The sequence below is a fragment of the Ursus maritimus genome, unplaced genomic scaffold, assembly GCF_017311325.1.
Source record: "Ursus maritimus isolate PB19 unplaced genomic scaffold, ASM1731132v1 scaffold_2, whole genome shotgun sequence".
NCBI classification, from domain to species: domain Eukaryota; kingdom Metazoa; phylum Chordata; class Mammalia; order Carnivora; family Ursidae; genus Ursus; species Ursus maritimus.
The window spans coordinates 43,392,230-43,420,202 of record NW_024424452.1 but is presented as its reverse complement, the minus strand read 5'-3'; the positions used below and the strand labels follow the sequence as shown (position 1 = coordinate 43,420,202).

Sequence of the window (27,973 nt, the reverse complement as noted above, 5' to 3'; positions counted from 1 at the left end):
GACGCCTTCATCGGAAGGTTCGTGGGAGAGCGGCTTTGGTTTGGGTTTCAAGATGAGTACCCTGCGGAGTGGCGGTGGGCAGTTTCTGTCCAGGGGTGGTAAGTGGTAGAATGGCCTGAGGACAGGAAAGGAGAAGCCACCAGCCCCTTGATGCAGTTGGGGTGGAAGGCTGTGTGAAGTGGAGGACACGCGGAGGGCAGGAGTCCTGGGAGTGGAGGTGGCCAGTGACCCATGTGCTGTTAATTCAGGGACTGGTGGGTCTTAAGCGGTTGTAGGTTGGATGGACGATTGGAGTCTGTCTTTGGTCGTTTCTAAGTCATCAGATGGCTGGCTGCGTTGTCCTTACCGTGCACGACCTCCTAACCCTCTCCCACCCATCCCTGCTGCGGACTCTCTCCTTGACTCCCCTGCCCTTGTTACTTCTTTCCACTCCATGAAAGCCTCTCCCCAGGCAAGCCCATATCTCCTTAACGGACGAGTCACTCAGAGATTGGATCCCCGCCAATCTCGTATAGTCTCATAATAGGAACGCCAATATGATTTACCTGGTACTACAGCTTTAACTAGATAGTCAAAGGATTTGAATCACTTTCTGAAAGTGTTTCTCTGACATGATCACGGAAGCAGGTTCTATTTTCCCCTGTAGCCAACCTGGAACTTAAGTGAAAAAGATCCAGCATTCAAACCTAGTGAATTTTACAGATGCTCTGATCTCTGCTGTCCGTTTACTTATGGTATCTGGGATGCAGGGAGCTTGAATTGTCTGTGAAGGAATTACTTCAGCTAGGACTTAAACCCGTGCAAATGGGTACAGGGAAACCCGTGTCCAGAACAAGTGTTAGAGAACATATTTAAAATGTTAGCCCTGTCCCACAGTAGCCATCCCCGGTTCATCCTCCCTTCTGTCCTGATGTCGTTCCACCCACACAGCCCACCCCCTCCCAGCAGTCCCTTCTGGGGGAAGTCCCCCAGCGTCCGTGTTGGCGTGTGAGGTGCAGGCTTGCCTGTGCCCTGGGCAAATGCGTCCCTTTCTCCAGTGGCCGAATCCGTAGTGCTTTTGTTCTCTTCTCACCCACCCACGGCTTAGTTGGCTCCAGAGTTTGAGCTGTAGGGACTGTGGACCCTGCTCTGCTTTCCTGCTCCAGAGAATCTTACAGGATCCTCATTGAGTGGGCCCGTCCCGTCAGGAGAGCTTCCTGCCAGTGGCCCGGAGCAGGGCCTCCTTGACCTCCTTGTTCCTCAGCGTGTATACCACAGGGTTCAGCAGGGGGGTGATGACCGTGTAGGTCACCGAGATCAGCTGATCCTGATCCCTGCTGTTCTCGGACTTGGGCTTGAGGTAGGCAATGGAGGCGCAGCCGTAGTGGATGACGACCACCGTGAGGTGGGAGGCGCAGGTGGCGAAGGCCTTCTTCCGGCCCTGGGCAGAGGGGATCTTGAGGATGGTGGAGATGATGAGAACGTAGGAGATGAAGACCAGCCCCATGGGCACCAGAATCAACAGCACACTGATGATGACAGTCAGGATCTCATTGGCCGTGGTGTCGACGCAGGAGAGCTTCATCACGGGTCGGATGTCACAGAAGAAGTGGGCCACCTTTGTGGCACAGAAAGGCAGCCTGAACACGGCCAGCACCTGTGTCGTGGCTACGATTAGGCCAATGCTGCAGGCCCCCCCCACCAACTGGATGCACGCCGTCTTGTTCATGAGGACTGTGTACCTCAAGGGGTTGCAGATGGCCACATAGCGGTCGTAGCCCATGGCCGTGAGCAGGAAGCAGTTGTTGATGGCCAAGGTGAGGAAGAAGAACATCTGGGTGGCGCAGCCAGCCAAGGAGATGGGCCGGCTCAGGCCCAGGAGGTTACAGAGCATCTTGGGTATAATGACCAGTGTGTACGCGGTCTCTGAAGCGGACAGCATGCTCAGGAAGAAGTACATGGGCGTGTGGAGGTGACGGTCAACACTAATGATGGTCACGATGACGACGTTGCCGGCCAGGGTGAAGACGTACAGTGCAAGGAACATGACAAACAGGATGATCTGGTGCTCACGGAAGCTGGAGAAACCCTGGAAAGTGAACTCACTCACCCAAGTGTGATTGTCTCTCTCCATTAAATCACAGGCTGTATCTAAGAAAGAAGAAAAATCCTGTAAGGAGCCTAGACGGGTGGTTTCTGTCAACTAGGCTGGGCAAGTTCTTGCGGTTAGTCTGCCTTGGGTCTCTGCTTCTCTATATTCACATTCATGTTTGTTTCTTTTGGGAATAGAGTAGAGACATGTTTTCTCACTAAGCGAAAGAATGTGGCTTTTAGAGTCGAAGGGTGCTGACTTGTCTTGAGTAAGGAATGAACAGCTCTCAGACCAGTCACCTTGTCTATGTGTGAACGTTGTGATGATGACGTCGTAGAGTTGTTCATAGGCGCACTTAAGCTTAAGACGTTTCTATCAGAATTCAAATTATTGAATACATTTGGGTTGTGTCCCGCAGGGCTCCAGGGTCTGCAGCCACCGGCTCATTCCTGGGTGGCTAGGGTTTGGGTGGAGTGCCTGCCGTGGGGCTCTACCCCCCGCATCCCCACTGCGCTTCTCCAGCTCCGTCAGTCCTGTTCCTCTCCACCCCCACCCTTCAGGCCTCTTCCTAGATAGCGGTCAGTCCTCAGAGCCACCCAGAGCCCATGATGCCCTATAGCGTCCTCCTCCTCCTGCCCCTGGCGTCCTCCTCCTCGCACAGGTAGCTAGCACAGAACTGCTTGCTGGCTCTTTTGTGTTGATAGCACCTTACACAGTACTTGTGGTTACAAAACACATTCCTACCCACTTAATGTCATTACCACCCAGTGGAGCAGGAAGAACCAGGAGTACTGCTTGTCTTCCACTATAGAAACTGTTTTGGGAATTGCCTGGGGGCAAAAATTGGCTTGAACCCAAGTCTTCTGATCCTGGGCCCGTTGTCCGTCCCTCTACCCAAAACTGCATTGGAGAGCTGCCCCCACCAGGGCTAGATTATACGGTCTCTGAGAACAGGGACCCCAGTGTGCCCACAGCAGAGTAGGGCACAAACCTCTGCTGGAGAGTCCTTACCGGTCAGCGCTCCACCATACGAACTGCCCGTTAGGAAGCAGAGTGCTGGGCACCACAGTGAGGTTTCCTTCAAAGAGGAGGCATGGTATTTTTAAACCCCGTGTCCTTATCCCTGCTGTCTGTGCGTGTGACAGCAGCCAACAGCTACAGAACCAGGCTGAATTTTAACATTGAAATTATAACCCTAGAAGAAAGCATGACACTATTAACGTCTCATTGGAAAACACACCATAGTGCAGCTCTTCTCACAGACTTTACCAATTACCAGCCAACATATAATTATGGAACAGGTTAGCTACAAAAAAAAATTCAATAATAGAAACAATGGCATTGACTAAAAAGTACCTTTTGCTAGAAGTAAAGCAAATCACCCACATTGCAGAATGATTTACTAGTGGGTAAACAGCAAAGGTAAGCTTTTTGAGTGCTTTTAAAATCAATCTGCTTTTCAGAAACACACCACTTTTAATAAAGGGAATCTACAAAAGGTATAGGGGAGTGGCATAGTTATGCTTCGGCTCTTTAGAACGTGTTATGGGAAAATGAGATGTTGCAAAAAAAAAAAAAAAAAAAAAAAAAAAAAAAAAAACCAAAAGCAACTAATGTGTAGTTTCAGGGACCGTTTCTTGACCAGGAAGGTGGTTTGGCATTGAGGTGTGCACCATGGTAAGGAAGTAACCGTCGATCTGCTCCGCGAAGCTGTGTCCGCAGTGTCTGGATTATGACTTGTTCATAGAACGTGGGCCAGGAATCCTGGCTGATGAGCGCCAGAGCTCCGTTCTTTATTAGTCAAGATACTTTTCAATTCTGGGAAGTCAGCATTCCTTAGGGTCAGCAGGGCGTCTTTGAAAGTGGCATATCCAGGAGGAAAACAAATATTTCTAGACACCAGCACCCTTTTCAGTTTAACGCTTTAACAACCATAAAACCCAATTATTCGTGTTATTCCTCCTGTGACCCTTTGTAAATCACTAAGGTCTTTTTTGAAATCTCACTTACTTTTCTTCCTGCAAATCTGTGGTTCAACAGAGAAATGGAAGTAGAGATCAGAAATGTGGCCCATTGGTCACAAGTATTCACAAATCATAGTCATGAAGAAAAGGCCCCTGAATGCCATCCTTCCACCTGCCCTTGGGCCAGTCCAGGGACAGAGCTAGAAGGAAAGTCACAGGGGACTCCTTGAATACTAGATACTCTCTCCAGTTGGAGGAGGAGCTTTTTAACGCCCACAAAGGGCTCTCTGAGGACCATCTCTCAAGGTTTTTGGGAGCCCTTCCCTGAGCACCTGAAGAGCCTGGAAGGAAGCCAACAGCCAGTGCCAGGGGACCTCGTTATGTGTGGGACACATCTCCCACGTTGCCTGGGCCTGTGATTCGGGAATCTTGCAGCACTTTCACTGCAAGTAGAAACAGCAGTGGCTTATTTGTCAGGTTTTATTTTTTAAATAAATATTCTATTTTTATACAGTTGGGCCTTGGAAAACCATGGTTACAAAGCCCAAGTGAGCTCTCGCTAAGAGCCACTGCTTGGATTCCAGGAAACCATGCAGTTTTCCCTGTAGTCAAGAACCCTGCTCAGTATTAGAAGCTGTTTTTTTTCCCCCCTTGGACTGAAACAGTCAAATCTGGCTCTAGTTTTTGTCCTGTGGGATTCTGAAGCGGGAGAGCAAACCTCAGTAGACCTCTCTAGAAGGCCAGGAGACCCCTGCGAGGGTCCAAACAAACCTGAGCTGGGATTTCCTCCTCAGGGGCCATCAGGCTGGGCTTCCAGAGCCCGTCACCAGGCTGGCTGCCCTGCCCCAACCCCACACGCTTCTTTTCCCGAGAGTATCTTAGTCTCACTAGTTTTTCTTTTATATTGTTCAAAGATGAACGGAGACATATTAAAAATGTTAAGTTTATTTGGGCAGAAATCACGTCCCGCAGCATCGAATGGGCAGGGGTTGGAAGTGCTCTCCCAGCAGGAACTTGGGGAGACTTGTCTGGAGACAAGGTGGACACAACGCGAGGGGGTGACCCAATTGGTGGTAGCCTGAAGCCTCCTTGGCTCTCTGTGATTGGTCGTCCTTAGAATTTTGATTTTGCAGCCTTGAGGTATTTACGGGCTTAGATTTGGGTTCCTTTAGTAGGCACGGTACCGTTCGAGCCGCGCAGCCCTGCGGCCTCGGTGTTTGATTCATCTAACGTCTGTACCCTTATCAGCCACCTCTCCTGACCGCTCCCTTCTGCAGGGCACAGAAATGAAGTGCCTATATTCATATCTTGGTAAACCTAAGAAACTTCCCTGTTCCGTTTTTTTCCCCCCTATTCCCACTTCCTTCTCTACTGAATTTTTGGTCATTTTAAATTTAGAAAATTATAACATGGAGAGTTTACAGCAAATACAAACATGGTGATTGCTACGGGCCCTTCTCCCTATCCACTTTAGAGACCTAAGAGGAAAGACTAGCCAAACTGGAGTTTCGTAGGAGACTCAAAAATTTTTCATTCAATTGTCACTGATACAGTTGGCATCTCAACCTCTCCCCTTGTTATTTGCAACCGCGTGGTATCGTCATATGTGTTACAGCCTTTGCTGCTTTGGGGTCAAAGTGGGGTTGGCTTGTCCCTCACTTCTGCATCACCTTGCTGGTGTTTCCCTCTGCTCTAGTGAGAACCGCCAAATTGTCACCCCGGTTGTCCCTGGGGACCCGTATCCGATTAGAGGCATACAGAGCCTCCTCCCCCAGATGGGAAGCGATCATAAGCCTCTAGTGCCAGTGACCTAGTGCCAGTGACCAGCAGGACACCTGTGTCCACACACCACCAGGGCAGGGAGAACGTCCTGCTGTTACAGTCGGAGCTCTCTGGTCCAAATTAGGCCACGTTAGAGCAGGGCGACCTGGTGACCTAATTCCCCGGTAGAGAAGGTGTCCCTTTATGTTTTGAGGGGTGAAAAAGGAAATCCAGCCGAATCCTGAGTTTCTGAATAACCTGAAAAGGAAGGAGGACCGTGGTTAGGGCTCTGCTGACGGCCGCAGGTTTCTCACGATGTGGCCGTGTAAGCACCAGGGAGTCCTGGGAACACGCGAGGTGTCTTTGCTGCAGCCTGGCCTCGGGCAGGTGTGCTTGGCCACCTCTGCGGGGGCTGGTACTGAAACTTGGACATTCTAGTCTGCAGCATCACCGAGTACCGGGACTTAGGCTGTAGGGCAGCCAAGATCCATCTCCCTGGTGGCTGGTGTCCTGTGCTTGTGGCCAGGCTGGGACCTGCTCCCATGCTCATCCGTGGATCCCAGGCTGTCACCCGAGATGCCTCCACGTGGCCCCTGCAGGTGGCCCGGGCTCCCTCCCAGCCTGGTGCTCTGGATTCCAAAGGCAAGCCCCCTGAGAGAGAGTCCACCCAAAGCAGAGGGATCCGTTGTGACCTTGCCTCAGACTTCACCACGTGGTGTTGGTCCAGACAAAGGCTGGCCTGGTCTCAGGGGCAGGGTGCAAACTTCACCCCCATGTGGGGCACAGCACGCTGTAAGGAGAGCCTGTGGAATGGGCGCTGCTGTGTCCGTTTCTAAGAAACACAGGTGGTCCTGGCAAGTGAGCAGATGACCAGTACCCTCGGCGACCAGTGGAGGTGAGTTGCCCTCAAAGGGAAACAGGAGAGAACATAAAAATCAGACTAATAATTTCAGACTTTCCTGCTTAGGTACCTACATAAACCTGATGGTTCTTTTTGAAATGCTGAAGTTCTAGGGATTCTTGGAATACAAAGGGAAAACGTGAGCCCCTCCCCCAAAGGGAGATTTTATATCTCCGCCTAATCTAACATTAGCAACTTGGGATGACATCGGTGTTAGAAAGTGTAAGATCCATGGAGGTGTTTGGTGATGACCACGAAAGGCAGACAGAAGTTCTAAGCCGCTTCGCAAAGAACGCTCCGGCTCGGCCGACAAGCCTCTGCAGCCGGCAGTTACGACGTGCCTGTAGTATAGGTTTTTGTGACCACGTGGAGACTTGGCACGCTGTGATCTTCATTTAAAGATATTTATCATTTTTAACACACTTTATGCCTAACACTATGTTTAAAATGATGTAAGTTGTGAAGCATAAGGAAATAAACATCTGGGAGCTCCTCACCCCATCTAGCTGCACTCACGCATTTCTCATCCTCCCCCTCCCCCAACGCCCAGCAGTGACTACTTTCTAATTTTGTGTTGATTTTTGTCTTATTTCATACCTTTATGACATATGTGTTTAAGCAATATGTTGTTTATTTCTATCTATTTCGGAGCTTTATAAAAATGATATACCGTATATCGTTTTCAGGGATTTGCTTTTTAAAAACTCCAGTGTTACATTTCCAAGATCCAGAGGGAGCTGTGGTTTCGGACTTTCCGTCCTTAAGAATATTCAGATATATTTCAGATATGTTGGATTTTACAAGATTCTACCGAATTGCGTTTTGAAGTGGTTGTACCAGTCTACCCTGTGACAGGCAAAGGGTACGGGCAATCCCAGCTCATCGACATCCTTGCACATGCTTAGCAGACTTCCTAATTTCCGTCACACACGTGGGTGCGAAATGGTGGTTTTAACTTAGTTTCCTGAGTCCTAATGAGGTGACCGTCTTCTCAAAGTTTATTGGCCGTGAATATTCGTTTCCCACAGAATACCCCCACTGTCACTGCCCCCCCCCCTTCTGGGTTGTGTTTTCCTTGTTCACTTGTAACAGATTTTTAATACTCTGGATGCCACCCTCTTGTCCTTAAGATGTTACGGGAGTATTTGCTACCATTTGGTGGCTTGTTGTTTTCATTTTCTTTACGGTGCTTTTTGTTGAACGGAATTATTGTAATGTAGTCGAATGTATCGTTCTTGTCTTTCATAGTTAGCTCTCTTTGCGTCTTCCTGGTGGTGGTACCTTCACGTTGCAATGATCTTATTTTCTTCCAAGCATATGAACGTGCTGTTCATATTAAAATCCGTTGATTTTTGTATATGTGGTAAGATAGATGTCTAAATGCATCTTTCGTTTTTTACACGGATGTGTGTGAAGAGCTGCCTTCCTCCACTGGCCTACAATTCTGTCTGCCGTATCTCACAATTGTGCACACACATGGGTTAGTTTAGGGACCCTCTCTTCTGCTCCCCTGGTCTGTTTGACTCCCTGTGACAAGACTACACTGTCTTAACAGTGATAACTTTATAGTAAATCTTCGTTATCAGAGAGATCAACTCTTCCTTATTATTAAGTAGTTAGACCCTTGCTTTTCCATACAAATTTTAGGTCAGGTTTGGAACTGGATTAAATTCAAACATCATTAGGGGGATAAATTGATGATCTAGGCTATCTCTCCATATATTGAAGGGTCTTTAATCTTTTATTGGAGGTCCTTAAGATCACCACTGAGCTAGATGATTCTCTTGGAAGCACCTCCCGCCCCACCCGCCCCATGCAGAAGAACTGTTGTAGTCATGGTTACGGTTTATTAGTGGCAAGGTGCTGATTAGAATCAGCAAAGGGGAAAGAGTCGGGGCAAAAAGTCCAGGAGAAACTCGACTTCAGCCTCAGTGTCCTTTCCCAGTGTCGTCACAGGGACGTGTGTGAATTTCCTGGCACCAGCGTGTGCCAGTAAGTGCAAAGTGGTGTCACCCAGGGACTCTCACCTGAGCCTTGGTGTTGGGGTTTTTGTTAGGGGTCAGCCACATGGTCCTACAACACTGCATTACTGACCTCAGGTACTCAGGCTCCAGCCTTCTGGAGTAAAAATGGCTTCACCATAAATCGCATGGTTCATATATATTATCTGATCAGACAGGTATCATTTGGCTCAAGGCCTCGACCTATAAAACTTATATCGAACAGAATAATTCAGGGGCTTGGGACTCCTCTCCCAGGAGCTGGCCAAGGGCCAGTCTGAAGGATAAGCCTTCAGGAGTGTGCAGGATCTGAGCAATGCAAGCTCTCCTGAGCTAACCCTTTTCTGCATAGATGTCTTTAAAGAAAATAATTTTGTCATGTTTTTTTTTTGAAATACTTTTTAAAGACACAATTTCAGACTTAGAGAAAACTTGTAAGAATAGTACAAAAATTGCTTTACAAACCTCTTTTACCCAGATACCGATTATTTATGTTTTGTCCTGCTTGCTTCATCAGGTTTTCCTTCCTCCCTCCTCCTCTGCTTCTCTAATTTTCTTCCAGAGCACTTGAGAGTAAGTTGAGGCCACTGTCTCACTGTACCTTAAATATTTCAGCGTGTTCTTCCTAAGGGGAGTATTCTCTTACATAACCGCGGCACAGTTGAGAATCAGCGTGTATATATAGAGATCCGTATGTAGATTAGTTAGTATCCAACGTGGGAAAACTATTGTCTAACCCACAACTCACGGTAAGGTGCCCCGGCTGACTCAATAACGTCCTTTGTAGCTAAGCTGCTTTGCAGCCTCGGGTCCCAGCCAAGATTACCCGTTGCTGTTTCTCGTCCTGTTTCTTTAGTATATTTTCATCTGAAACCGTGCTGTAGTTTTCTTTGTGTTTCTCAACTTGATACTTTTGAAAATGACAGGCCAAGTGAGTTTGTAAAACATCTCTTAGGTCGGGTTGACCTGAGGAGTGCTAGAAATTCTAGTTTTTCCCTCACATTCATCTCCAATTCTTTTTCAATTCTTTCTCTTCTGTCTTTATCCTTTGGTTTAATCTCCTTCATGATTAAATTCAGATTGAGTTTGTAACAAGAATGTCACAAAAGTGATGCCACATCATTCTCAGTGTGTCCTACTGGGAGTCCCATGATGTCAGTTTGTCCCAATGTTAGTGATGTAACCTACTGAAGCGGGAGAGTGAGGTTCTTGTCGCACAGAGTCAATGAATCTCGCAGACGAAGGAGAGTGAGCAAAGTGGTAGAGTTTTATTAAGCAAGAGTACAGAAAAGCCCTCAGGAGTGGGAGGGGTCCCGACAGCCAACGTGGGCCTCCACCGACTGTCTCATTTAGAACTGATCGGGGAGCTTGTGGCCTTATTCTTGTGACGTCTTGGTTTGAGTAAGGACTGGTGATAACATCTTTAAGGGCTTACTTCTTTGGGATCTGGTCGTTCTTTGTTGCTCACAGTGTGACTGCCATGAAAAGATCCCACCTCTGATGCCCAGTTCAGGGTAGGCTGGTTCCTTTATTTCTGGTTTCTTTATACCTCAGCATTTCTGGGATTTCTGTGAGCCTGATCCCGTGGCCACTTACCTATCTTTCCCTACCTAGCCCCACCTGTCCCTTACTCAGTGAGACCCTTCGGATGGATATCGGTGGGTCATATACTTGGGGGATGATTGCCTTCGTGCATCTTGGTGGTCGGGTGGTGGTAGGGCAGGGTAGAGATAAAGGAAATGTCCAAAGGAATTTTTATATGTTAAAGTACACGCACAGGGTCCTGGAGGTCAGGCTAAGATTGCCTTTGGCCCTTAGTGAAGTGTCAACATCAAGGCAGGTGAGTCCCTAGGGGAATGTCACTCTGCCTGTTTCAAGGACTTGTCAATGGGCTATAAGTAGTAAGAACACTGAGTAATTTTTTCTTCTTACTTTGTTTCCCATATCACTATAATCCCTTGTTCAAGGTGGTATCCACTAGACTTCTCTGTTGTAAAGTTAACATTTTCTCTTCTCTAGGGTGATCTGAGATTAATACCCTGATCGTCTTCACACTCATCGTAGAGTTTTAGGATCCACTGATAAGTTTCTAACTCCTCTGTCCTGCTGTAGATTGGCATTCTGCGTAAGGAAGCGATCTATTTAGATACAACCAGATTTAGATAGCCTAGGTACTATTAGATAGCGGCAGATCCTGTAACATTGTGATGTACAGATCATCCCAGAATTGGTCAGTGGGAACAGCTTTAGTCTGGCTGCTCTGTTCTTTAGACCTGTCTCCATTATTCATCAAGAACTGTTTTATACACCAGCCCATTCAGATGTTCCAGGCTCATCTTTCCTTCCCCGGCACTGGCCCTGGAATCAGTCATTTCTGCAGGGAGCTCTGGTACCTTTTGGTGGAGGAATATACTTAGAAACCACGATGTGGGTGCTAGGTATTCTTACTGCCATGGCTGTGTGATTACTTTTAGACTCTCGCAGTGAAAAAACTAGAAAGTGGTGTGTGTCTCATCGTCGTCTGTGTATTACCATTATGAAATTGTGGATTTTAAGATGTAGATGTTATCTGCAATTCAAACTATCTCACGGTATACTCCGGTGTTGCCCCTTTCCATATTTATAAGTCCTGTCTACAGCACTAAAAACCTGGTTCATATTCTCAATATATTTGCACATTTGCTCATCTAATATACATAGAAAGTTGTTTCTAAATTGCTAAGCCCTGCTATGTCAAAAAGCCAACCTACTAAATAGAATTTAGGAATGTTCTAGGCATACACCTGCACATGTGTTTTTGTAATACAAATGTATTCTGTGTACTGTTATAAACTTTTTCATGTAACAATACATTTGAGATGTCTTGACAAATCAGTATGTGAAGATTTATGCATTCATTTGAACAACTGTGTATTGTAGAATGAGAATACAGCATAATTTATTTAACCTATCCTGTATCAGTGGCTAGTTAAGCTGTTTGTGGTTTTTGAGATTTTTTTAGGAATATTCCAGAGAATCACTCTTTGTATAGAATTGTGCACTCCTGGGAGCTTATGTATAGGATACATTCCTGAAAGTAAAATTCCTGGTTGGTGATATGTACATTTAAGAACGTAGTAACCATTGCTAGATTGCAGCCGGAATAGGATGTACGGATACATGTGGCGTAACTGCGAATGCTTCTTTACCCACATTTCCATCAACCATGGCCTTTGACCAGTTCTTTCAGTTTGGCAAGCTGATAGGTAAAAATGGTGTCTTCTTTTTTTCTTTGAATTTTTATTTCTGTAATTATGAATGAGGCTGAGTATCTTTTCATATGCTTATTAGTCATTTGTACTTCCTTTGCTGTGAATGTCCATTTACATATCTTGCTCATTTTTTGAATTGTATTGTCATTTTCTTGTAATGAGTTCTATAATGGAGAAATATGCCCTCTATCATAGATGTTGCGGATAGCTTTCTTCCGTTTATCACTTTTACTGAGTTTATGGGTTGGAATTTTGTTTGTATTATATGTGCATTGGGGCCTTCCTAACTACAAGATTACTTTTTTAAAGTACCCATATTTTCATTTGTATCTTTTATGTTTCAATATGTGATTGATCTGGAATTTAATTGGTTGTAAGAAACGAAATTAGAAATATTTCTTAAATCAGATATACCTTTTATTATCCCCAATAACTAGGCATTGTCTCAACACCATTGAAAGGGGAGCAGAGTTTGCTATCCCAAAATGTGTGTCTCTGGCATGGGGATTATTTTAAGCTGGTTATTTTTAACAGCACACACAGGTGAAGCCCTGAAAACTGAGTAGAATTGACCGTTTTGTAAGAGACATTTGCATCTATAAGGGGAATCTCCATTTGTAAGGGTGGCTCCCTCTCTGTATGGGAAGATGGGGATGACTCTGGCTGTGGAAAGTCTTACCAAATCTGCATCATAGCCTTACCCTGGTTTACTGTGCTTTCCTCGTCACCTTCTATGATTCTCCCCTCTACCCCCCAACATGTTCCTTTGTTTTTGGCTTATATTTAAGGTAATGCATTTATTTGGGGGGAGTTACTTAGTTTTTCTGGGTGTCTCCCATGCATGCAGGAGGTACAGGTGCTGTTAAACTTTGGTTTTCTCCTGTTAACCTGTTTTACCTCCATTTTATATCAATTATTAGACCAAAGAACCTAGAAGAGGAAAAACATTTCTACCCCTAGGTCATACATTGAATAGTGGAAACATCCTATATTGGTACCACGTGATGCTACCGTATGCACCCCCCCCCCCAGCCATTGTTCTTCTTTGGAATTTCTCCAGTTATTCTCACATTTTTAACAATGGTGTTTGTATTGGTTTCTTATTTGTATTCATAGAAATTTGAGAATAAACATCTTTAGTCTTCACAACACAGAGGCTTTCCATCCAGAGAGAGATTTAAAAAGAAACGTTTAATGTTTCATAGAGTTTTAAAATCTTCTCCATGTAGAAAATGCCCATTTCCTATTCCCCTGTATTTGCTATGTTTTGTTTCGTTTGGAAACGGGCTACTTCCATTATATTTTCTAGAGATCTATTGATTTATTGCTTATCTTTCCCGCTCATTCTCACTGGTACCCTAATCCAGATACTTTCTCGATTTATAAAGTCCTACACTCTATATCCGTGTGCGTTTCCGTCAGGCTCTCGGGCTACTGCTCCCACTGTCCTCACTTCGCTCCCTGCCCTGCTGAGACTCCGTCGGCTAGTTATTGCCTTGCGTTTACCTTTAATTTTCTTGCTCCCGTCGTACCTGGCATAATACCAGCTTTGAGTGAACCAAATATTCCTTGCGCAGAGCACCCGTGCAGCGGAACCTCACTGGTGAAAAAGGTTGTAACCTAATTAGCATGAGTTTGCTCCTTGTGAGTCACACACAGACACACACCTGGTGTGGTTGTCACACAAAGGAAACTTTATTTGAAGCAAATAAAGAGATCTTGGGGGAATAACTTCCAAAACCATGACTACCCCCTACCCCCCAGCAAGGGTGATTGGATGGGTTCCTTTTATTTAGGGTTAGGATGAATATTTATTTATTTATTTAGATTTTGAGAGAGCCAGCACAAGGGGGGAGGGGGGAGAGGAAGAGGGAGGAGCAGACTCCCTGCTGAGCAGGGAGCCCTAGGTAGGGCTCAATCCCGGGAAACTGGGATCATGACCTGAATAGAAGGCAGACGCTTAACCAGCTGAGCCACCAGGCGCCCCAGGATGAATAATTAGAAAGGGGATCGTTGTCACCATACGTAGAGGTGGGCATAAGGTCACAAATGCACCTTAAGGAGCCGTGCCTCTTTGTTATGCTAACGAGGCTTATGCTCTTCCTTGGGCGGAGAGCTCAGCGTTATAGCGGGGTGAGGGTACCTGGGTCCCTCCACGGTGCATCTGCACAGGCGTGAGTAGGGGTTGAGCTCCGACTGGTCTGGGGCCCGCGGGCTCCTCTGCAGAGCAGTTGTTACTGCTTGAGGGGGGTTTGGTTTCCACCACAGGATGCTGTGCGCATCGGGTCTTTTGCCTGAGTGACAAGGTAAGCTGGAAAGAAGAGCTTAAGGAGAATGTGCGGCAGGGGTCACTGGGTGCGTGCCAGGTGTGCAGTAAAGGTCGGGTCTTGGGGTCTTGCTGGTGACACTGATAACCAGTTGTGATATTGTGGTTTATAAGAAATATTTGGTCATTCAGGCCACCAAAATATATTTCTCGTATAAACATATTTGGTCTTCCTCCCGGCTTCCGGGCTCATAGCTCCCCAAACCCTTGGAATTCTCTGAGCAGTTAGAGCAACGGGAGCATCTTCTCCTGTATCCAAGCAGCATCTGGTCTCTTGTCCTCAGGCGCCAGAGACCAAAAGCCTGAAATGAGTGTCTTGTTAATCATTCACAAGCCCCTTTCAACCACAGCTGAGTTTATGTTAATGAGGAGGCTTTTGGAAAATACCTAAGGGCGAGGCCAGCAGGCCTGAATCAAGGCCCCGGGGATCCAATCATGTGATTACAGAGTTGGAATTTTTCAGTCCCACCCCCACGACCTCCGGGAAGGGAGAGGGGCTGGGGGTTGAAACAACCGCCAGTGGCCAGTGAGTTAATCAATTGTGCCTGTGTAATGATGGGGTTCCGAGAGCTTCCAGCTTGGGGAACCAGACAGAAACTCCGTTGCTCAGGACCTTGATCTGTGTGTCTCTTCATCTGGCTGATGTCCTTTAACGTCCTTTGTAATAGATTTGTAGTTACTCTAGTGAGTAAACTGGTTTCCTGAGCTTTGAGAGCCGCTCTAGCAAATTCATCCAACCCAAGGAAGGGGTCGTGGGAACCTCTGATTTATAGCTCGTCAAGTGACAACCTGGGATTGCAAGTGGCATCTGAAGGAAGGTGGGGTTACTCTCGTAGGACCGAACGCTTCACATGTGGTGTCCGATGCTGTCCCCAGGCAGACAGGGTCAGAACGGAGTTGAATGGGAGGACACCCAGCTGGTGTTGGCAAATTGCTCAGTGGTATGGGAAGACCACCCCCAACACGAATAGAACTGGTGGCCAGAACGCCTTTCCTGGTCTCACTTAAAATTCATGACATTGAACGTAAGCAGGATAGGGGTGTTGCCGGGCAACCTGCTGCCTCTCCTACCTGCCGCAAGTGCTCTCTCCCCGTTTGGCATCTTTTCACACCTTCTCTCCTGTCTTCCAACTTCAGAGGGACTTCCTTATCCTTGCTTTCGGCAGCTGACTTTATTTTCTATTTCATTAAGAATTAAAAGCAATTAGAAGAGCCCTCGCACACTGTGTGGGCCTGTGCTCTGCTTCCAAGCCGAGCGCACCCTCCCCTGGGGAGCGTTCCATCACCCCTCGCTGGGTGCCTCTTCCTCACTCAGGGCCTCATTACAGCCGTTCTCCCCCGTCTCGTTTGATTGATCAGATTTGTACTAGATCACTTCCATTGACAGACTTATTTGTTCTAATTCCTCTTGTGCTGAAAGAATTAAAAAAAAAACAACAAAACCCCAATTTTCTTTGATCCCACATCCTTCTCCAGCTACAGGCCCATTTATTTGCACCCCTTCCCATGAAAACTCTTTGAAGGAGTTCCATGGTCTTTAATTTATCTTTCTGTGCTCTTAAATTCACACTAAATAGGCCTTTTCACCATTATTCTACCAATACAGATTTTTTTTCAATGAGACTAATCGCCCCATTTTGTCAAATCTAATGGTCAGTTCTAACCCCACTTGGCATATTGGCAGCATTTGACCCAAATGAGTCATTTTTCTTTCTTGGAAACCTGTTTTCCCGTAGCTTCCAGGACATGCCCTGAGTTTTTGTATTTTTCATTTTGTTTTGTTTTTTTCTCCTGCTGCCCCTTCTCTGTCTCCCTCTCCTCAGCGTCTTGATAGGGAGCACCTCAAGATTCAGCCACAGGCCATTTCTTGTCTTTATCCTTGCGTCCTAGTGACCTCTTCCTCTGTTGAGTTTAAACTCTTTCCCAATGAAATCTCCCATCTATACTGTTTTCCAGACTGTGAAGTTATGTGTTCGACAGTCCATTATCTCCACTTGGATGTTCACTTGGCATCTCAAATAGAAGGTGCCCCCCACTGAACTGGCCAGTTCTTCACGCAAAGGCACACTGCGTTCCAAGCTGCTATCGTCTATGACGTGGGCAACAGCAAGGTCCTGACTGGCATCTCCCTGTTTCCCTTTTGGCTCTGGGCGTTGATTTCCTATGCAGTTAGCAGCCGGAGTAAAGATTTTAACATATAAATCAAATCAAGTAATCCCTGGTTCAGATATTCCTACCATGACTGTCTATTCCTCTTAGAATACAATTCAGAGTCCAGACCATAGCTTGTAAGACCGCGATGTGACTCTTCCCTTTAGTCGTCCTGCTCATTCTGTCCAGCTGCATGACCTGTCGCTGTTCCTCACACATGCCACGGTTAACCTTCCTCGGGCTCTTCCCGTGCTCTGATCTCAGCCCAGAGTGCTCTTCCCCTGGGTTCTCCAACGGCTCGCTCACTCCTTCACTTCATTTTTCTGCTCAGATGTCACCTCAGAAAGGCCTTTCCTGACCACGTGACCTAGAAGATCTGTTCCCTGCTGCCAGGAATGACTATCCTTTTGTCCTTTTTTGCTCTATCCTCAGATGCTTATCCCTTACCAAGATAACCTATCTTATTTACATACTTTGAAGATCATGCATGTTCTTGAGTATGAACTCGGGCAGCAGGAGCTTTGGTCACAGCTTGTTTGTTTTTATTAGTGCTTTTTGCTTTCTTCCATTTAGTATTTGCCTGGTGTACAGTTTTCCGTCCCTTATTTTCAACCTTATTATTTTGTTTCGGATAGTGATACGTACTATAAAAACCATAGAACAGCTAATGGAGAATACCATTGGTGGACATTATGGTCAATGAAGTGGTCAGGGAAGGAATCCCCGAGGACTGCTGCTCATTTCCCTTGAGGCCTGAATGATAGAGAATGAATAGAATCTGGAGAAAGAACACGCTCAACTGAAGGAATGGCAAATACAAAGATCCTAAGTGGGACTAAACCTTCCACGTTGGTAGACGCAGGAGTAGCAGGGGTTAGCGGGAAGAGACCAGGTCCTTCCGAAAGGCTTGGGTGGCAAGGACAGGTAGGGCGTTATAGGCCACCATGAGGAAAGTGGATTTTATTCCCAGTGCAGTGGGAACCCATTGGCTAGTGTAATTAGGGGAAGGATGTCATCTGGTTTTTATTTGTAGAAGATAACTTTGCCATTATGTAGAGAATTGATTGGAAAAGGACGAGAGTAAACAAGGAGAGTACATAGTGAGAGATTGTTTCTGGATAAGAGAAGTTTCAGTGGAGATGGAAGGAAATGGGTGATAAATTCACGTTGTGTTTTGTAAGTAGAGCTGACAAAGCTTGTCAGGAGATACCAATCTAGGTGGCCCCCAAAGGCTCATTTTCTCTCTCCTTTCAGTAGCAAAGAGCTGACACTGCAGTTCTAAGAAACTTTGGTGGAAGAAGAGGCAGACACCAGCTGCTGAGTTCTCGCTGCTGCCCTTCTTTCTAACAGGGATGTTTCCACCTGGGAGCTCCTGTTGGTAAACAATCACTTAGATGGTCCCTGTTTCTCCCTTTTTATAAGTATGCCATTCCCACGGTATAGCCAACACACTTATGCACAGCCAAAGCTACAGGTTAACGAGAGTTTGGAAGATTGTGTGCGCTCTTGAAGATTTTCTCCTTATAACCTTGTTTTGCTTAACACCCTGCGGTGCTAGTAGAATGTTGTCGTCTTTGCCTTCTTTTGCACAAAAATGTGCTGACAGATTCAGTACTGGGGAGGAGGGGGGAAAAGACAGGATTCAAAACAGGCTTACTGGCTTTGGGATTGAGCAGCTGGGTAGAGAAGGTACCATTTACTAGTTGGGGGAACATATACTAATTTTTCTTAGGTGTTTTGTTTGGAAAAATCCTCGACCTCCAAATGGAAGTGTCAAAAGCAGGCAGCTAGTTACACCAGCCTGGATCTGGGAAAGACCACAGCTGGAATTATAAATTTGAGACTTCCCCTTATTCTTTATAGCTGTCAGCATAAAGCAACATGAGCCAATGTAAAGCGACCTTTTCTTTGGAAAAAGTAATAAAGGAAGTGGTCAAAACTTTCCCCTCCACGAGAGTCTCAGCTCCAGAGAATTCTAAGCTATAAAATCATATGATGTAAAGTCAGAGAAACTTTAAAGAATAAATAACCACAGTGGTCTTTAAAAAGGTGGGAAGCCTAGAAAAGAAATCCTTCAAATGATTTTATGAAGTGAACAGTATTGAAAACAAAGCCTGATTTATCACGGGTACACAGGACACACACGTGTCGGGGAGGAAGAATTTATTCCACCCTTGAAAGTTCTTCTAGCTGGACTAAGAATGAAATTGACATGAGACAGATTAACAGGAGAAAATCAAGTTTAATAGCGAATGTATGGGGAATCCACATAGACATGGAATTCCAAAGACAGCAACGTGGTACTTATGTGGGCTCGCGGGAGGGGTAGGATCTGTGGATACAAAGGGGAGCAAGACCATTAGTGGGAAGGTGAGAGTGGATGTTTGGAAAGAAAGGTGCTCTATTATGCAGATAAGTTTCTTAAGTAAAGATGAAATCTCAGTTAATAGTACTCTTCCTGGTGCTGAGATGCAGTTGAGGGGGAGGTAAAGAGCTGGTCCTGAATCTGGATTTTGATTGCCTTTAACTCAAAATAGTGTTCATGCCGAAGTAGCCCATTTTGGGCGCCTGCTGTATACATGCAGACACAAAATACAAATTTCACTAAAGTAAATAGAGAACCCAGTGCTAGATTAAAATAATAGAATACCGTGGCAAAATGTAAGGTAATATTGCATGTGACCAATAGGAAAACTCTTGAATCCAAACCTCTTAGAGTTTAAACACTTCACCATTTACGAACTATGTGATTTTTCGGCCTGCTATTTAACTTCTAGCTGCTTCCGTTTCCCTTTCTGCCAAGTAGATATAATAGTATTCATACCTTTACGTGGGAGTAATGGTATCCACATCATAGGATTGTTTTGAAGATGAATTCATTTGATTAACATACATCCTTAGAAAAGTGCCTGACACAGAGTAAGTATTCAGCATGTTAACTATCATACCAGTAATACAAGGAGGGTTCTGAATTTTTAAATCTATTAATAAATTTAGTGAACCATATACATAGAGAAAAATTATATGCCTTTGTAGATGCTGAGAAGGATCCATGATAAACTGTAACCTCTTCTTCATTTAAAAAATCCGATTAAACAGGATTAGATGAATAATTCCTTAACATAAAAATGTATGTATCTCAACCAAAAATCCAGCATCAGACTTTATAGGGGGAATGAGAAACACTCCCATTAAATAAAATGAAACAAAACGATCACTGTAACCATTATTGTTTAACTCTGTGTATACTGAACAACATAATTACCGTGAGAGAAAGAATTAAAAGGTATAAAAACTATAAAGAAAGACGTAGAATTATAATCTTTCCCAGGTGATAGAATACTTGGAAAATAACCCAAGAGGATTCACTGAAAAATTATTACATTAAAATTATTCTATAAAGAGTCTGGGTTCAGATTTATCATTATCCTAGCTACACAGAAATAAAAGCCAATTAATAATGGAAGAAAAGCCATTTTCAATTGCAAAACTACAAGAAATGTCAAAGAATAAACTTAAGAAATGTGCAAAATTTATAGAAAAATGAATTTCTGGTACAGATAAAATGGTCCAGATTCATCTCTCCCCTTAAGTACAATCATAACCCCTGGAAATAACCCAAGAGGTAACCAATGGATAACTCTAAGAGATGGTGAGAGGAAGCTAGACCTGTTTTGGACCACAGGCCTGGAGGAACAGCACAGTGGCAGGAAATCTTAACCTCCCCCCATCTCAACATAAAGTTACCTTGGCCCCAGTGTTTCCTGACCAACAACCTGGCTCATTCCTATCCTGGATCAAACAAGCGGTGGTGAGCCTGGCACCACTAGCAAGGGGATTGATCGGAGCCCCACTAATAGTAGCTGGGGAAAGTGTATTCTCTCCCAGAAGGGCCTGTAGCTGCCCTCCCTGACCCGAAACACTAGGGCTACTGACCCCACCAACAAACCCAGTTCTGGAAGCCACTTTGACACTGTGAGCCTGATACTTCCCTCCTTCCCCCAACTTCCCTCCATTCTTCAGAGACTCGAGTTTAGGGATGGGGTGTACTAGTCGGAGAGGATCTCCATCCCCACATGAGGGGCATGTGATCCTAACAAGCACCTGCCTAGAGAAACCTCCATCCCCACAGGCTGAGACTCCCCTCCATGTCAGCAGCCCAGCTTGGGGAGACCCCCGGTAGGCAACCCCCTCAGGCAACACCAGCAGGACCATCTCAACAGCACCAAGTAAGCTGAACAAACCCAAAAGACAGATCATGTTCTGAAAATTAAATGTCCCTGGGACCACATGTAACAAAAGCAGGCCAGGCCCTGCATACCAACCCTAAACTGGGCAACCACCTGCTGTAGTAGAAGCTTTAAACAGGATCTAGAGTCTTCTGATGCAATCGGCAAAATGTTCAGGTTACAAACCAAAAGTTAACAGGAGAATAGGAAAACTTCTAGAAACATAAAAATGAAGCGTCGTACTTCTAACAAATCCGTGGGTCAAAGACAAAGTTCCGAGAATATGTAGGAAAGAATGGAAATGATTGTACGATTTATCATGCAGATGGGGCTAGCAGTGCTGTTGGGGTAATTTATGGCATGAAATGCTTACGTTAGAAAGGAGGGAACCTCTCCACTTGCTAATCTAAAGTTCCTACCTCAAGAAACTAGAGTTGGAAAATCTCAAAGCAAGCAGGAAGAAATGATAAAGAGCAGAAGTCAGTGAAATAAAAAATAGGGAAATAGAAAAAAAAATCAATATAACAAAATGGGTTTTTGAAAAATCAATAAGATTGATAAATCTCTAGAAAGACTGACAAAAGACACAAGTCACCATTATTAGTAATGGAATGAGGGTATCGCCACAGATTCTGCAGTTATTAGAAGGATAATATGGAAATACTATGACCAACTTTGTTTATAAATCCATCAACTTGAAAAGGGTCAAGTCCTCAAACTACTCAACCTCAACCAGATAATCTGGATAATCCTATAACATTGGATAAATGAGTAGCCTTATAACTATTAAAAAATTCGTGATTCTTAAACTTCTGAGAAGGAAGTCTCCAGGCCTAGATGGTTTCCCTGGAGAATTTACCAAACTGTGAAAGAAAAATTAGCATCAAATGAACAGTCTCTTCTAGAAAACAGAGTAGGGTAGCACGCTGATCAACTCACTTTGAGTCCATAATTTATGAGGCCATTATTATCCTGGTTCCTAACCCATGTAAAGGCTGTATGAACAAAACTACAGGTCAGCAGCGCTCATGAACGTAGATGCAGAAATCCTCAGCAAAATATTAGCAAACCGAATCCAGCAATGTATAGAGAGCATTACACATCGTGACCAATTGGATTTATTTCAGGAATGTAAAGTTAGACCAATAGTCACAAGTCAGGCAATGGTATCCACTATATTAACAGACTAAAGAAGAAAGGTCATATAATTATATCAACTGACACAGAGAAACGCTTGGTGAAATCCAGCACTCATGACAAAAATTCTTTGCAAATTAAAAATAGAGGAAAGTTACCTCAAGTTCATGAAGAGCGTGTCCAAAAAACCTATAGAAATCATCTTCCTTAATGGTAAAAGACTGAACGCTCCCTTCCCTTTGCCCCACCCCCCCCCCCAAAAAAAATCAGGAACAAGGCAAAAATCTGCTCCCACCCCTCTTATTGATGAGAGTAATGGAAGTTCGAGTCCGTGCGATATGGCAGGAGGAAGAAAAGGCAGACAGATCAGAAAGGAAGAAATAAAACTGATCCCAGTTAGTAGAGGACGTAATTGTCTATCTAGAGACACCGGATTCCTAGAACTAGTGACTTAAAGTCATAACATACAAGATCAACACATGAAAATCCTATTTCTATAAACTAACACTGAGCATGTGGCAACCAAAATTAAAAGCACGATATCATTTACAGTTTCTCTAAAGAAACATGAAATGCTTAGGTATGGAATGTAAGATTTGCATGCTGAAAATTACAAAATGCTGATTAATCAAAGAAGATTAAACGGAGAGACCTATTGTGTTCATGGATTAGAAGACTGCACATCGTAAAGATGTCAGTTCTCCTTAAATCGATCTATAAATTTGATGCAATTCCTATGAAATCCCAGCAAGGTTTTCTGTAGACCTAGAGAAGCCTATTCTAAAATTGGTACGGAAATACACAGGACTCAGAATAACTAAAACAATTCTGACAAAGAAAAAAGTGAGAAGGCTCAGTGGACTCAATACTGAGGCTTGCTGTGTAGCTGCGTTCATCAGGGGGGTGTGGGATTGGAGCAGTAGACAGATCACTGGACCAGAAAGGAACCCAGAGACGGATCCACAGAGATCTGCTCAACGGACTTTTGACGAATGTGCAAATTCAGTTCAATGGAGGATGATCTCCTTTAAAGGAGATAGGGCTGGAGTAATTGGCTATCTGAAAGTAAAAATTAAACTTTGACCTAAACGTCACAGTTTCAACAGACTAACTCAAAATAGATCACTTAAAGGTAAAACATTAAACTATGGAACTTTTAGAAAACGGTTATAGGAAAATGTAAAAGTTCCTGATTCAAAAGGAGACGTGAGCCAATGGAAAAATAACACTGTTTTGGAATACAGAGATTCAAGATCATTAAAGATGTCAATTTTCCATAAATTCTAAATGCTGTTAGATTCTAGTAAAATAGTACTGGAGTGTGGTTTGCTTATAAGTATTTGTGTTGAGAATGCCCTGTGTGTTTTTTTTGGGTGGGGGTGGGGGTTGTAAATTGAACAAGCTGCCACTAAAATTTATGTGAAATATTTAAACAAGCAAAACATCCCCCAAAATTTCTAAAGAATAATAGCAGATAACTAGCTCGAGCAAATGAAACATTAAATCCATGATAATTAATGTTGATATGTAGAATAAATATATATATATACATATATATGTGTATATATATATATATACACATATATATGCAACAGAATAAAAATTCTACATTATTTTCACATTCCACGTTCCTCATTGTTTCATAGGACTTTCATTTGCCCCAGGGTAAACCTAAAAGAACCCAGAAAAAAAAAAGTCCATTGAATTTCAAAAAGATTTTTTAAAACTCATAACTAAAACATTTGTCTTAAAAACTGAAATGGTTTTTAACTTTAGTAAACTTTTCCAGAGAAGAAAGCCTCTTTTGGCATACAAATAATTTTGAATATCAAACGCTTAAGGACTGAGGTAGTTTATATGCGAAATGTATGATGCAAATTGTAGAGTTAGAAAGAATTCAGGTTATTCTGCCAAAAACAAAAGCATCCAGCTTTGTAGAGTCGGCAATATTAGAATTAGCTGGATATGAGGGAAAGCCCGGTCTTGCACCTGCCAGCTAAACCCTGCTGTGGGGTAGAAGGGTGAAGTATCTGATGAAAGCAGAAAGGGTGTGCTCTCACTTCACAGAGAAACCTCTTAGAGAAAGTTGGAATCCGGGTGGGGCAGACCTGAGCGAGTGATGCATCAGGGTGGGTGGCATGGTGACACCCCCCGGAGTCCTATTCATTACACGGTCAGGGGTGCAGCTGAATGAGAAGTGGCTGAGGGTAAGCAGTGGCCCTAGAAAAGTCACGAGGAAGATGAGGTGCAGGGCCCGCATTGGTTAAAGAGCATGACCACACCAGAGTCCTCTCGATGGATGCCACGCAAGATGGCTTCTGGGGGTCATGTATCTCCACAGAATCCAACATGGGGCAGTTGGAACCTACCATGAACCAGGTAGGTTCCTTCTCTGTGCCAAGAAAACTAGAAGACTTTTTTTTTTTAAAAGATTTTATTTATCTGTCAGAGAGAAAGAGTGCACAAGCAGGGGGAGCAGCAGGCAGAGGGAGTGGCAGGCTTCCCGCTGAGGAAGGAACCTGATGTGGGACTCGATCCCAGGACCCTGGGATCATAACCTGAGCCAAAGGCAGATGCTTAACCAACTGAGCCACCCATGCATCCCTGGAAGACTTGACCAGAACTTGATTGGTTCACCCCAAGGAGAATGGGGAAGAAGCGGGAGGAGCAGGACCTTGAATTTAATTATGGTTATTCATAAAGTGGCCTATTCGCTAAATTGCCCCAGTTTGCATGGAAAGGACCAGGTGACTTCCTCCATCCATCAGACCAGGAGCTCAGAATGACAACATGATTAAATTGTAGAACCTTCTGAAAGGTTTTTATGTATCTGCATTCTTAGCCTATAAAATTCATAATCACTGTACACATTTTGATATGTCTGCATATCAAGAATATTCCGCAATGAGAATACCGTGTACTCACCTATCGATTATCTTTTTACAAACAGTTCGGTATAGTAACTTTGATTTGCTCAGCAATTACAACGGCTTATCATCATGATGTTATTCAAGACCTATTTTGTCTCACAAATTGAGTCTAAAGTTCACCCTGATTCATTTTTGTATTTTTGAGGTGAGGAATGGTAAATAGTCTATTATTATTCCATTTCTAACTTAGTTGCTTTAACCTCATGGAAGTTTTCATGTCGAAAATCCTCTACTGTTGATTTTTTTTTTAGCTTTTCAGGAGGAATATTACCGCATTCTTCAGAAAGGAATTTTTTTGGCCTTTTTTCATATTTTCACCGACCTCTTTCCTTGCATTTGTGACTTGGCTTAGGAAGGGCAGGAGAAGACCCAATCCAAAGGACCTTTCCTGAATTCTTGCCCCACCCACTGCCCCCTGTCCTTCTGCCTTCTCCTACGCTCCTCTCACCGGAAGCTCCCATTTGGATCCGCCTCTGATTTCTTTCTTTGTCAATTTCACAGGGTTCTTTTTAGCAATCTGCTCCCCAAGCCGTCTGTCTGCTCTTCCTCTGAGCCCACTGGTCATCCTGTCAGTGGGAGAGCCATTGCTTTCAGCCCCACAAGGACTCCTTTGTGTGGCTTATGTTCAACTTGAAGAAGCAAAGGATCAGACCGGGTCTGTGCGCTCTGGTACGTGGCCAGAGCTCCACGGCTGTCGCGTGTGGCTAGGAGTCCTCTGTACTTAACTCCCCTTCTCCTCCACCCTAGTTTTTTCCTTTGTCGCCCCACATGTAACAGGAAACTTGCAGGGGGCTGCTAGAAAATCTTCTCTCTAGAAGAATTTTAGCTCATCCCAAACCCATTTCCTAACCGATATCTCTATTTCTGCTTTGCTTATCTTATTAAAACACAAGGCGATTAGTTTTTGGCACGGTATCGTTTCTAGTAACCACTTGTTCAAACCTCCAACTTGTGTTGAAAGAAGATTCGGTCATGTATGCCTTTAATGTGGTTTGTACTTGAGCAAAGTGGACTGGTCACTTTAAATTTAAGCTTGAGATGAACAGTAGCTCACACTCTGACCCTGTAATTATTTCCTGGAATAGGGCCAGGTGTCTGTTTCCAAGTCTGCAGGATGACTTATGTTTTTATTACGTTAAAGAGGTTGAGGAAGTGAGAATCAATTATCAGAAGCTGGCCCCCAGAGTCGCTTCACTTCTGCTCTGGCCCTGGTGGTGACGTAGGGGATTTCACCAATCACTTGAAACCCTGGCTCCATAACTTTACCTATAGGTTTCCATCTGGAAAACATGCATGCCTGTTTATGAGGTAAAGATTTCATCTCAGGGAAGGGATTTCCTACCCACCAGTCTCCTCAGAGCATCCTGGACTTCTTTGTTTCTCAAACTATACACCACAGGGTTCAGTAAAGGTGTTATAACCGTGTAGGTCACTGAGATTAACAGATCCTGATCCCTGGTGTCCTCGGACTTGGGCTTGAGGTAGGCAATGGAGGCACAGCCGTAGTGGACAATGACCACCGTGAGGTGGGAGGTGCAGGTGGCGAAGGCCTTCTTCCGGCCCTCCGCTGAGGCGATCTTGAGGATGGTGGAGATGATGAGGATGTAGGAGATGAAGAGGAAGGTGGAAGGGGCTGTGAGGGCCAACAGGGTGATAATTAAGGTCAGGATATCATTGATGATTGGAGCAGCACAGGCCAGGTCCAGCACAGGTCGAACATCACAGAAGAAATGCTCAATCAGTGAGTTGCAAAATGGCAGTCCAAAAATGGCCACAGCCTGAATCAGAGAGAGCACGAACCCTGAGGCACAGATCGAGGATGCCAGGATGGCACAGACCCTCCAGTTCATGATGATTGAGTAACGAAGTGGGTTGCAGATGGCCACGTAGCGATCAAACCCCATTACCGCTAGCAGGAAGCAGTTGGTGATGGCAAAGCCAAGGAAGAAAAAGAGCTGAGTCCCACAGCCCACCAGGGAGATGGATTGGCTCAGACCTACGAGGCCTGAAAGCATGCGTGGGATAATGACCAGGGAGTAGAAAGTCTCCGATGTGGAAAGAACACTTAGAAAGAAGTACATGGGGGTGTGGAGGTGGTGGTCAATACGGATAATAGTCACAATGATGACATTGCCAGCCAGAGTTAGGACGTACACGATCAGAAACACAGTGAAGAGTGTGAGTTGATGCTCATGGAAGTTGGAAAAACCTTGGAAAACAAAGTGTCTCACTTCTGTGTGGTTGACTGTCTTCATTGAGGATCTCAAATCAGAAAGGAAAAGAGAAGGTCAACACCATCCCTTCACACCAGAGACCACCCTGTTCCCTAGTGAGCACACCGTCAAGAGCAAAGATTCCGTATCACAAAGACCTGGTTCAAAACCTCAATCAACCACCTTTTCCAGAGACATGGTAGACTCGGTCCTAGAACTGATGTAAAGATACTGAAAATGCGAGCAACGTTATTGGAAAGTTTGAGGTAAAGCATTCTTTTCAAGGACACCCGACCCTACGTATGGCTCATGAAATTGGTCTCAAAAATTTCCTAAAACCAGATTTTCCTAAAATGTTGTCCACATTCTCAGGCCACAATGTGATTAAGTTAGAAACTACCACCAAAAACTTGAAAAATGGGAAATGTTTGAAAATCTAACCTATGGTTCAAAGAGGAGCTTATAATGGAAATTACAAACTCTTTGAACTGAGCAGTAACAGAAGCATCATGTTGCATGACGTGTACCATGCATTCAGATCATTACTGGAAGGAAGTTTATCACCGGAAATGCCTGTTTTCTAAAACTGAAAATTAGAATCCATTCTAAGAAGTTATAAAAACAACATAAAGTAGAAGGAAAAAAATAATGATGAAACAGATGTGAATGATAAAATATAGAAGATCCATAAAGGTAAAGTTTACAAACTTAGGTAAAGTCATGAAAATCTGACCAAGAAAAACAAGTGAAGACATAAACTCGATTACAAATTAATGAAGGGACAGATAGGGACAGACAAGTTAGAGAAGCTTCTGATCAGAAAGATGAAAAGTAACATTATGAACAACTTTACCTCAATAGGGTTTTCAAGTACGAAATGGATACATTTCTAGAAAAAAAAATTACTTATCAATATTGAATCAAAAAGTAGAAAACCTGAAAACTATTTTAAGACATAAAGACAGTAGTGAAAAATCTACAAATAAATCTCTAGGCCAAGAGAAATTTACCAATACGTGCTATAAAACTTTCAAGGATA

General features: G+C 44.3%; 2 protein-coding genes across 2 annotated transcripts in view; one reads left to right on the top strand and one right to left on the bottom strand.

Annotated features, from left to right (window-relative positions):
* Nucleotides 1-27,973, top strand: part of LOC103672062 (olfactory receptor 10J3-like) — a 143,243-nt gene that overhangs the window by 94,611 nt on the left and 20,659 nt on the right. The window lies entirely within an intron of this gene.
* LOC103672061 (olfactory receptor 10J1-like) lies at nucleotides 706-27,272 on the bottom strand. The gene is made up of 2 exons (XM_008700715.2): nucleotides 26,477-27,272; nucleotides 706-2,114 (listed from the first exon to the last, which is right to left on the bottom strand). Exons 1-2 carry the CDS (start codon nucleotides 26,974-26,976, stop codon nucleotides 1,184-1,186), a joined length of 1,431 nt encoding a protein of 476 aa, XP_008698937.2. The 5' UTR covers nucleotides 26,977-27,272; the 3' UTR covers nucleotides 706-1,183.